The sequence below is a fragment of the Molothrus ater genome, chromosome 1 (genome assembly GCF_012460135.2).
Source record: "Molothrus ater isolate BHLD 08-10-18 breed brown headed cowbird chromosome 1, BPBGC_Mater_1.1, whole genome shotgun sequence".
Taxonomy (NCBI): Eukaryota; Metazoa; Chordata; class Aves; order Passeriformes; family Icteridae; genus Molothrus; species Molothrus ater.
In genome coordinates this window covers 48110073-48122625 of record NC_050478.2, presented here as the reverse complement: position 1 = coordinate 48122625, position 12553 = coordinate 48110073, and the positions used below count along the sequence as shown (strand labels likewise).

Here is a 12553-nt window from a genome sequence, read left to right as displayed (position 1 = left end):
GTGGTTTAAGTGGCAGTCAAGTTGGGATTTCTGTGGGTTGCTGGAGAAATAGGTAGTTGAACATTCTTTTTCTACTCTGTTTCTTCTTTCTCTTTGCCTCACTAACATCCTAGCAACTGCTGCTGGGTGGTGAGTTTGTTCAAGTCATGCATCTGACAAAAGAAAACTCTGGACTCTGGAATACTTTTTATTTTCCTCCTTTTTGTAAATGAAGGGGAGAGGAAGTGTTTTTAAGGTCAGGTGGTTGACTGTGCTGCTGCGTGGTGGTAGATCTGATGTAAGGGAAGTGTTGGGGGCCCAGGCACTGGAGAATGTGCAGAATTGTGCCTCTTGTAGGTTGTAGTATTGCACGGCTAATGGACAGCCTGAAACTGCACCACTTGGTCTAACTTGGTTTATTTACCAGCTTCTGTAATCCTTGAATAGAGACAGATAAACAGCATGCAGAAAACATTATCTTTTTAGAAACTTCAGACAAACTACTTTTTTTAAGGAAAATGTTATCATCAAATCATAACATGAAAATCCAGAAGACATTGTCCCTTCTTTTCAATAGCTTCCCAGAAAAGAAATTTTATCACAAGCTTAATTGCATCAGTATTTCTTCTAAAACAGTACAGTTCTGTCATGCCAAGTAGTACAATGTAGGTAATTACCTGTATCACTTAGCTTACATCTTATTAAATATTTTGGTGACTAAAAATAAACTTAAGAAATCCCCTACCAAGTCAGCCAAATGAAATCCCATCTCATACTCTGTTTCCAGCTCTAGCAGTAGCAAATGCTGTTCAGGGTAGTGATCTGATGATGACTTTCAGTCTCTTTATGCCTCCTCAGTATTCACATTTGTGGTACTACAGGTGTTGGAGGCTACACCTACACTTAGTCAATTTAATATCCTGCATGAAGATGATGCCACTCTTTCATCTCTTCTGGAAACTGACAGCAAGCTTGAAGAGATTACAGCCTTCTGAATGAAGAGGTGTATTTTCTATCTGCTTTAAACTGACCCCCTACTGATTACATCACGTGCCCCTAAGTTCTCATACTTCAGGGTTTTATGAAAACAGTTCTGCATTCTGGTTGTCCACTACATTATTTCCTGTGTCCTTTGTCCCTCCAAACTGAGGAGACCCTGCCTTTTGATGCAACTGCTGAAGCCCATTGGACACTTGCCTTTCTTTGCATTTTCTCAGAAACTGCTGTGCCTCTCCTAATAAGTGAAGATCAAAGCTGCACTCGGTGCCCTGTATGGGAGTACACGGAGTTCCTGTGCTGTGGCAGAGTGACGCCCTCTGTCCTGATCCTGGTGCCACCTCTGGTGACACCCAGTGTTTACTGGATCCTGTAGCACGCTGAACCTGTGCTTTAAGGGAGATCTGCCAGCAAGAACTTTGCCTCTCTTTCCTGAGCTGTTAACTCTGTAATGAACTCTATAACTCTAATATTCTGTGTCATTTTGTTCTCATTTACAACTTGCCCAAACTCATCCTTGTGGAAATGTAATGGAGTCATAAACTTAAAGAGTATTTGAGAGCTCTAATTTTCTGCTGTTGTGTCCATTTAGAGGAAGGTGCAACAAAATAACAGCAGTAAGGAAATAAGGATGAATCTATTACTAAAGGTAATAAATGCAAGAAGAATTTTAGATTTCTTGTCTGTTATTGTCTGGGGTCATTAGAGAAGTCTGAAGAAAGCTGCTTGGTCAAGGTTAAAGAACAGGCTGAGTGAGCTATAACCATGGGAACCAATGCTTCTAGGTCTTCCTCAAGTATGTTAAGAAAATATTCCATTCCAACCAGTTAGAGTGAGCTGAATCTTGAGGCATTTTGCTGGGTAAAAAAGATCATTAAAATCATAAGACAAATGTGTAGCAAAATAACCTATTTTACCTGATACATTTTCCAGTGTCACTGCAGCGAAGCTCTGAATAAACAGCTTCACTGTTTTGACAGGATTTTTTTTAAAGTGAATTTGCTTGCCTTCATCCCTCTGCATGGTTTGGTGGACTCTAGTAATTGCTTGAGGCCTGCTTTCTAGAAGCGATCTCCTGCATGTGTTTTGGGCAAAGTAAAGGCACAGAAAAGCAGAGCTTTGAGAATCTGCAGAATCTGCTGGCAGATAATCACAGGAACAGAATTGTTTAGGTTGGAAAGACTTTCTAAGATAATCAAGTCCAACCATTAACCTAGCACTGCCAAGTCCATCACTAAACTGTGCCCCCAAGTGCCACATCTTTTAAATGCTTCCAGGGACAATGACTCAACCGCTTCCCTGGGCAGCCTGTTCCAGTGCTTTGCAACCCTTTCCGTGAATAATTTTTCCCTGCTACTAAATCTAAAACACCCCTGGTTCAACCTGAGGCCATTTCCTCTTATCCTATTGTTTGTTATTTAAAAGAGACTGACCTCCACCTTGCTGAGCTCTCGGGACCACTGCTGTTGACCAGATATAACCAGCTGGATGTAACTCCACTCATCACCACCCTTTGGGACTGGCAATCAAGCCAGTTTTTTACCCAGCAATGCACCTGTCCAACCCATGAGCAGCCAATTTCTCCAGGAGAATGCTGTGGGAGACAGTGTCAAAGGGCTTACTGAAGTCCAGGTGAACAACATCCACAGCATTTCCCTTCTCCACAGAGCAGGTCAATTTTGCATAGGAGACCAGGTTGGTCAAGCAGGACTTGCCTTTCCTAAACCCCTTCTGGCTGGGCCTGATCGTCTGGTTGTCCTGTATGTGCCTCACGACGTCACTCAAGGTGATCTGTTCTGTGACTCTCCCTGGCACTGAGGTCAGACTGACAGTCCTGTAGTTCCCCAGATTAAGTTCTAGTTGAGCTTTGGTCCTTCTAATTTTCTCACTGCATAACCTCAAAGCACCCCAGTAGCCCTCCTGAGTGTGCTGCCCCATTTTCCAAAACTTGTAATCTCTCTTCTTTTTCCTTAGTTCCAGCCAAAGGTTTGTGCTCAGCCAGGCTGGTGGTTCCCACTTCTTCTCTTGCCTTGGCCTGCTTCTGTGCTTTTAAAATTTCCTTCAGGCAGGATGCCCAGCCTTCCTCAACTCCTTTGACCCTCAGGACTGCCTCCCAAAGGATTATGGATTCTGTCAGCCAGGCTCCCAAACAGGCACAAATCTCCCCTCCAGAATTCCAGGATAGCAGTTCTGCTGAGCCCCCTCCTTAGCTCTCTGAGAAAGGAAAACTCTCTGACATGCAGGGCTACCCCACTGCCTCTCCTTCCTTGCCTCTCTTGCCTTCTGAAGCATTTATGGTCATTTAGGTTCATGTTGCTCCAGCTGGTGAAGTTAGAAGTCAGAGGGTCCTAAAATCTGAATGTAAGATGAACTTTCCAGGTGTTCCCTACTTCCTGCTGTGTTATGTTCTTTGTGTGTCTTCATGAAAGTATTTAGTCTGATTGAAATCTCATCTTGGGAATATTGCCTAGTCCATTAGAAAAAAATCATCCTGTGATATATTATATCTTGCTAGATAAAATATTGCAGAGGGGGCTTATTTGTCTTTGATATAACTGCTGGCTTTGTCCTGGATAACATTTATAACAGATCTATTTTCCTGTTATGGAGTTTTTTAGGGACATTTTGGATAGTAACATTTCACTAGTTCCTTCACTGCTCAGGATTAAGCTTTTCTAATACAGATCAACACCATGAATGATATCTATCAACTTCATGTCCACTTGAGAAACAGGTCAGGAATATCTTGGAAGAGGGGTTTTTTTTTGGTTTTGCCCTGTTCTTGTCTTTTTTTTTTTTTTTTTTTAATTTGTCTACCATACGTGGGGGTGAGTTCTGTCCTGAATAGCAAGGATGCCTTTAAGTATGACTGCCAAAGCTGGGCTGCTGTAATGATGTTCTGTTATCCTGGAAAAGAAATCCACAGGATGCTATCCTTAATACTAAGAGGATTAACTGTGTGTAAATGTTGCAATTAAAATTAACTGGCATGCTGACTACTGCATCATGCAGTTAATGTAGGACAGCCTCTTGGTTTAATTGTACTCTTACCTGCTGTTTCCTGGTATGTGATTAAGCCAATATTTAGAATGGGTAAACAAAATTATATTTTTTTTAATTGGGTAACAGCTAACCTTTTTCAAATTTTGGTTAGCTTGCTGTGCTAGAGACTTTATGCTTTGAATACTTTCAGAGATAAGGCACGGGCAGCTTTCCTTAAGCTTTTTTCTAAACCAGGAGTTGAAGATGATCTCTCTCTCTTTTGTGATTGAATTTACAGTATAGGGCAGATGTAGACACCTTGCTCTGAGCCAGACATGATGAAAGGCCCATGGGCTTGTATGTTGTGGGTTCTGACAAGCATTACACCTTTGAGTCTGAAAGCTTTGGTGTTTTAGAGTCATCTTCATGATTAAAGAGAAAGACTCCAAAGAAAATGTCCAGGGATGCTTTTAATTACTCTTTGTGTTCCTCTGTGTTTCCTCTGTTCCTCCTCTTGCCTCTGGAGATCACCATGCTTGTGCTTTGCCCAGTACCTCTTTTTTTTGGTGTTTGCAGAGATGCATATTGAGGCCCAGATGAAGTGACTTAACTTGTCACAAACAAACCACAAACTCATTTGTACATCTGATTTGGTAGTTCATGTTAATTGCAGCCGGAAAGCATGAGAAACTAAGCCTAAATTTTTAAAAAAAATTAAAAAATAAGCCTCTCTGTGTGCTCTTATTTATGTTTAAGAACAGTCTACTTACAAGCTCCAATGTTTTTATAAATATGTCAGTGAACTTCTGAATGTGATTAGTACATTTCAAGTTGTTTAATCTTATTGATTTCCTGGTTTCCATGTTGTTACATACTGGGATTTGCTACCTGCCAAGTAAAACTGATGGAACCTTGTGTATGTGTACATGCAAAAGCTCTGGCTTAAAGCAGCTGAAGTCCAGTAGCTTAGTCTAAGCTGCTGATGGAGGTGGATATAGCCGGTGCTAATTGTCTGTCCCAAAGCAATTACTTTTATTCAGCTCCACAAATCCAGGAGGTGGCAACAGTTTTAGCAACCACAAATGTTTGTGAAGTGAGTTTGTTTCAGCGCTGATTGAGATTAAACCACACAAATGCACTATGGCCACTTCACACAGATTCCTTAGACATGATGAAATGTGGCTGGGTCTGGTGCTGTTCCACTACAAGTGGAGAAAATCTGGCACTTTGCTAGTGCTGTGGGAAGTCACCCAGTGTTTAGCTGCTCACCCTTCTTTGCCCCTCTTTGGAGTGTAGCCTGGCTGGCCTCCCTGAGGCTGCTCTGGCAGGAGGAGACTGCTGAGGGCTGAGAAGAGTTGCTGTATATGCAGGCAGAGATGCTGTAAGAAAGCTTCTCTCTTGTAGCCCCTGTGTTGTCTGGCACTTCATTTATTTCAGTTAGAGTGAAGAAGTCTTTGTGGGTGGAGAGTGATCTTTGAGGTAGCTAGAACCAATCCCACAGATGACTTGGATACCAAGAATGAGACAATGTACTGGAGTTTTATTTTGGGACTACTTGACTTGGTTTCAGGCAAGATTTATCTGGTTTTTAGCATTTTGGATTTGAGATGTATCAGAATGGGAACAAGCAAGATGAAATAAATTTGGGAAAAACTGACAGAGGAGAAATACACCTTCATATTTTTTCTTGGCTAAACACCAGTCTGCAGAAAGTCTGCAACGTGGTCTTCAGTACAAAATTAGCTCTTCTCTCTCAAACTGTTAGGGATTCCTCCAATTCCTCTGACAGATTAGAGTGTCAGCTCATGAACAACTACTGAACCATGACTGGCATTGTGACTGTGTGTTGTGCTGCACACAGTCAGTGCCTTTCAGCATGTTCATTGCTGTAGGTACTTTATTCTCCTACCCTGTGGTGAATAGGAGGTAGTTGTTGAAAGAGGGGAAGCTTTGCACATGGGCTTTGACCACAAGGTTGTAAGGATGCTGTAAGTGTCCACCATAGCTTATGCCATGGCTGTGTGAGTGTAACCAAAATAAAACATTACATGCCCTCTCTTTCTGACAGCTGGGCAAGGAGAAGGACTTAAGACATGTTTGAACTTTACTCTGCTAGCAGTGATGCTTTTTCACTTTGAGGGAGAGGTGGTGGCAGAGCTCAGTGGGTAGGTTCCAGTGGTTTAAGTCAGCATGTTCTTGTTATAGAAAATAAAGAGCCAGTGGGATGAATTCTAAATCCTGCAGATGCTTAATGACAGGTTTCAGCAAACTTACGAACTCCTCAAGTATGTACAATACCGGAGCCAGACACCATGGACAGCATATTTCAAAAAAAAATATTTAGAAGTTGCCAGTGGAAGCTAAACTTTGAAAAACATGAAGTCATTCTTGAAAGAGTTCAGGTTGGTTAAGTGTCATGTGAATTCAACCTATTTGTTGAAACTAATGTTATATGCCTCAATGAGGAAAATAGATGCTAGCTTACATCTGAAATGGGGAAGCTTTTGCATGCAGACAGGGAAAAGCACTGTTGCAAGTTTAGCATGACAGTCTGCTCAATGCATGTTTCATCTTTTTATGTGAGTAAGTCTTAAATAAAACCTTTGTTTTTTTCTTTTTCAGAACCGTAATGAAATAAAAAATGGAGCCATCCTTCGATTAACAACATCTCCGGTGAGTCAGTGTCCTTTTCTTCTCTTCTTTCAAAGTGAAAATTCAGTTAGTAAATTCTTGTGAACTAATGTATGTACTTTTAAGCTTTATCCACAATGTATCCCACAATCCTCCAGGAGCAAATGTTATGAGTTATAGAGGGAGGAATAATAACCCTGACATTTGGTGATACTGTTGGCAGAATTGGGTGAGTTTTTGTGTCTCACTTCCGCTGGGAACAGTTTTCACATACACGATATCTCTGCTTCCCTGCTGATATTGCAGCCTCCCTCAAGTTGCTCTTTTTCTGCCTCAGAACTCAAAACCAGGAAGCCAGGAGGAAGGTCAGGAATTTGAATCATGGACAGCTCTGCACAGGTCAGAGCTTTCCTGATGTCTGGTTTTGTGTTGAGTGAGTAGCAGCTGTAATGTTGAGATTTTACTGGGGTTTCTTTGTTGTTGGCTTTTTTTTCCCCTACACCATCTCTTTACCAGCTCCTAAAAGCACAGCAGAGCTGCTGGTTGCCCTGTAATGGCTTGTTTTCCTGCTGAGTTGAGCAGTGCTGCTGCCACATGCTGAAAGCCACTATTAGTCCTGGAAGATGTATGTCTAAGGCAGCAGCAATCCAATTTCCTTGCTGACAAATGTAGTTAGTGTGCCATTAAAATGGTTTACCTCTTCATGATGGTGTTCTAGCCTCTGCAGATTTGAAGCATTCTAATGCTCAAACTCTGCCACCCAGTAGCTTCTCAACAGAAAGCACTTATCAACAGCCAACAGGGCAAAGACAAGAGGCTTCCATTAGCCTTCATCATGTTCTTCAATGGTCATTATATTCAGAGCTTTATAGACATTAAAAAAAAAACAAAAACAACAAAACAGCAGTTTAAGACCATAGCTCTGTCAGGATCTGTGTGATTCCAGAGTCTCTTGGCATATATCACCAAAACAGCCTTGTGCATGGGAAAACCATTTCTGGTAGAATAAACCCCATTTGATGGAAATTCCTCAGAAACAGGCAGCCCCAGCACCAGATCCTTCTAACCTTTGTGACTTCTTAATAACAAATATTCCCTGCAGTACTGCCCAGACTTGGGATCTCTTGAAATCAAAACAGCATCTGTGGTTCATCAAGAACCAATGTAGTCCAAATGCAGTGTGTCATGTTTTGGTGTAACCACAACATGGAATAACCACATAGGACAACTCATGGAATTCTCCCATCTCAAAATCCACAACCAGCTGCACCGTGAAACCTCACTGAAGAGAGGCTGTGCTGTGACTGATCTGTGGAGATGGCTGGCTGGCTTTATGGTCACTTGTGCAATTGGGAATGGGACCTACAAACGCAAAAGACAAATCTTGGATGTGCAACACTATCTGCTATTACCAGTGGTCTGGAAGGTGGGGCTTTGCACCCACCTATCATTCTAGGACTATCATCTGCTTGTTCTGTTTCTTTGGGGATTTGCCTCAGGGTCAGTCCTTAGGATGTTGAGATATTGCCAGTTACCTAACAAATTATGGACTGCTCTGGCACTGACCTGCAGTTATGAGTGACTCAGCTATCCTGTTTTAAGACAGAAGGCTGATCTACTCTCTATTCTCCAGTAGTGATGTTTATGTCTGAACTAGTGCTTATTTTCATACTTCCTGATGTTTTTAAATTTTGCGTTAACTTTTTCCAGAAAAGAGAGGAATCAGAGAGGTATCTTGGAAGGAGGAGCAGATTGGTTTTTGTCAGATTAGCAAATATTTGTATTGTTTAATTAGGTAAAAATTGAAGTTCTGCATGTCCTCACTCTACAGTAGTCTCTTTGCTTTTTAAGGTACTGTCAAAGTGGTCATCATAGCAGTACTAAAAATAGTTAAAGGCCTCCAAGCTGCAGTTCTTAAACTGGTGACATTTGGTTCTTAATGGTTCTTAAATGGTTGTCATTTACCCTGAAAAGCTAACAGGCAATCTGTTTCCATATTTCCTCTGAAATTCTGTATGAGAGCAACAGTAGTTGGAAGAGATAATGTGAAGAACAGGCTGCATGATACACTCCTACAAAATGGGAAAGATGCTTTCCTAGCTGTTAGTGCTGGGTGAGAAATGTTTTTCTCATCATGTGAAAACATCAAGATTCTGAATTCCCCCCACCCCCTCTCTTTTTTCTATCCTACAATAGGATAAAGGTGAAACTATCTTTCCTTTTGTCCCAGAAAACCAAAATCATACTCAAAGAAAAAAAAAAACCAAACAAAAAGCAAACTTTATGAAAAGGTAGATGATTTAGGAAAGGAGAGAAAGATTGAGAGAAATTATGAGAAGCCATATATGGATTATGCAGTTTCTGGGGTGTGTCCCTGTAGTTTCAGAGAGGTCTGAGCTGCCTACTTCCTGGCTGTTCTGAGGGGGAAAAAAAATTGTCCTGAACTTTACAAGCCTTTTCAGGAAACTTTTTTCCTTGAAGAGTTGAGAGGAGTTTTGTTGACCGGTTCTGAAGGCTGCATGAGCTTAAAATGCTTTTCTAGTCCTTAATTTTTATGCAGCTTATAACCATGACAGCCAGTAGTCTGGCTGTACCCTTTAGGTTTGCATGGCCCAAGTCATAGAAAATTGGGTGAGAAGGATGAGATGCAATCTTTTTGAGTTCTGTTGTCATTAGCCTCAAATTATTTATTGCTCACATACCCACAGTCAGTACTATTAAAGATTAAAAAGAGAGAGGAAAGAAAGGTAGTTTTATCTAGAAATAGTAAACCAGCATTTTCGGGCTGACTTTTTAAAATGAGGATTTGAAATCTAACTCCATGAATATAAATGTTAAATACTTTCTCTTTTTTAATCTCGAATTTAGATTATTTTGTGTGCCTATGCAGGGACCTTTATCTGAAAACCATTGTTAATACTGCAAGGGCAGAACTGCAGTTATGGTGTGCTGCTAAATCCATTATAAATGCTTGCCTTGAGAGATTTACAATGTGCCTATTTTAAATTTCTTTGAGTTAAAAGTTTGCAAACGCCAGTCGTTAGGCCTGGTGGGAATTTGAGCTCACTCTTTGTTTCCATAGGTCTATTTGCTAAGTTTGTGAGATTTTCTGAAAGACTGATTTTTTCCTAAACAATGCTATTTTTTCCTCTATAACTGCTCACCACACAGACACTCTGTTTCCTAGGTAACTTGAGTGCAGATTGAATTTCTCCCATATTATCTTTGTTCCTATATCATCTTTCTTATTTATTTTAACCTCTCCTATAATCTTTCTTAACAATTCTTTGGGCTATTGTGTGTTTTTGCAGTTTTCCGTGACCTGTTTTCCCCCTTTGTCCATCTGCATTTCTGAAGGGACGCATGAAAAGTTTCTTACGCAACATTTCTTTGTATTTGAACGTATGTGACAATTGAGATGCTGTATTGCTGCTGTCTCTTTTGTGATAACCATATTCCAGTGCAGGGTGGGTAGGTGTATAAATGAGCTGTAATTGCTCCCGAGTGTGAGGCTGATGCGAAAGGACTTTTGTGTCCTGCAATGCAGCAAGCAAAGTCCAACCTTTTAGTGTGTGAAACTGCAGGATTCCTTCAATCAGATCCTGCAAATCCTTTTTCAAATGACTAATCACTTTAAAAAAGATGCTAAAATACTGGGAAAATTAAATTGAAGGAACTAGTGTAGGTTATTCAATTTAATGGTTTTCAAACAGAATTAATTACTTGAGCACTTACTGTTTTTTAAAAGCAGCTTCTTGACCACTTACAAAATGAATTGCTTATGAGGTATATACTTTAAAACCTGCGTAAAAGGGGTTTTTCTGATGTGGTATTTGTGGGACCTGGTAATTTGCTTTTATCTTTTTTTTTTTTTTTCTTGATCCCCAGGCCAGGGATCAGTTGAGTTGTCAAACCTGTCATGTGTTTGTAGGCAGAGTATTAGCATGTGTACAACGAGCAATCATGTAAATAAAGGTGTTCAAAGATAGTCATCATAGTATTTTCTATGAATGCTTCTACAGATATTAAGAACATGTTCTTTATATGTGATCTAAACAGACTAGGAAGTATAAAGAGTTTTTTTAACCTAGTTCTGCTTATACATCTGAATCCTCAAAGTAAAATTTTGAGCATCTAGTTTAGAATTTTTGATCTACAATTGCTTGAACATGTATTTGAAGTTCTGTAAATGCGTGAATTTTTGCAGCTCTAACCTGTAATTGTGGTTATGTTTATAGTGTAATGGTAAATTAGTTGCTAAATAAACCTTATACCAGAAGCACTGACCATGGGGGTCAATTAGCCACTTTTATATTTTTCTGCTCTTAGTAGATTAGATTTGGGAAGTGGAGCTGGGATTTGTCTTTTCATAGAGAAAGGTTTAATCTGATGTTTTCAGGTTTCAAAAGGCATGTTTTGAACTGTAAGTGGAAGAGATTGTTTCAAATGCAGATAGAGGAAAAAAAGGCTTATAAAGCATTGAGAAGTGGCTAGTGATTGCATATGCCATATTTTAAGGCATATTTGTGTAATACATTTGGCTATGCATCTGCAATGCTTTTGTCATTGATTTAGTGCAAGACCCTAGAGATAACCATTTCCCTTTTCTGCCTCCTTAATTGCTGTAATTATTCCACAGGACCTCTCTGTATATCACATCTGTACAGGGCTTCAGATATACAAACTGTGTTTCAGAGCTCATGCAAAAATATTAACCGTTAATGTATGTATTGATTAAAATAGATTCTCATTGCTTACCTGGCATCAGATGCTAGTTAGCCTTGGAGGGTCTGCTGAATGTATATGTGTAAAATGATGGTTATGTAATGTATCCACTCCTCCATTGCTCTCTGACATGTATGCAGTTGTAGGTGACGTGGCAATAACAATCCAGGAAAAGGCAGCACTTTAAGCCACCATGGTGTTCCAACACTGAATGATTTAAATTAAACTACAGAAATGCATGTGTTTGGTAAGGACAAAGCTGGATTGGGTAGTTACTGATGGTCTCTATGATCTTTTTCTAGCAACATATGGACTGATGTGACTTAATCTACAGGATAGATAACGATACTCTTATTTTATTTGCTTTTTGTAAAGGACAAAGAAGATGACTGATTACATAATGCAAAACCAGCAATTTAAATCAATGGTCCAACTTTTTTCCATGGCACATTCATGTTTGATAGTGGTTGCATTTGGATCTGTGTCCTCCCTCTTGTCCTTACTCACTGTGTTTTGTATTCTGTACAGAAGTCCTGTGTATGTCTGGTTAATAAGTTGCTTTCAAAGTTTTGCACAAAGTATTCTGTGGCAGAGAAATGATAGTTTGATCAGTAGAATCCCTTGTTAGGATGATCTTGGGATTCTTAACCTCCAAATGGCTATTTGAGTCTCTAAGAAAGTCACATCCTGGATTTAGGTCATTAGTTCTCTCTTTAAGCTGACAATCTCATCAAGCTGCTCCTTTTAAGCAGTGCTACTCTCTAAGGGCAACCTTTCTGGATGTCCTTGGAGCAAGTCATTTAAGACTAGACATGTGGCTTATGCCACTTGACAGCCTTTTGAAATGCTAGGACTTCAACAGCACACGTTTTACAAGCTTCCCATCTTCCTTCCTTCCTTCCTAAAGAGGAGAGCAGTTGATTCTGCCTTTCATTTCCTTGAGCAGCCATATTTCTGTTAATTCCCTCTAATGATTCTCAGTTGCAAAGGTTTATATATTTGTATTGACTCCTACCTGAATGATATTTCAGTAAGAATGCAGACGTGGCAGCCAGCTCTGCTATTGCTTTAATGAGCTGTGCTTTCTGTCCATCCACTGATGGCTTGCAAATCATTAAAATAGCTCCCTGGTAAGCACTCAGAGCATATTTCATCCGGGTTTCATTTTTTAATGCAGTCATAAATGAGCTGTACATTGCATTAGCATGTACGAGTGCTATGGCAACAAGAATTAGAAGGC

General features: G+C 40.1%; 1 protein-coding gene across 3 annotated transcripts in view; it reads left to right on the top strand.

The window, feature by feature from the left end:
* ELMO1 (engulfment and cell motility 1) overlaps positions 1-12553 on the top strand; it is a 303484-nt gene that overhangs the window by 69731 nt on the left and 221200 nt on the right. For all 3 annotated transcript variants that reach the window (XM_036403051.2, XM_036403059.2, XM_036403067.2), the window contains one exon: positions 6580-6630. In XM_036403051.2, the coding sequence (XP_036258944.1) occupies positions 6580-6630 (51 nt within the window). The remainder of the gene's footprint in view (positions 1-6579; positions 6631-12553) is intronic.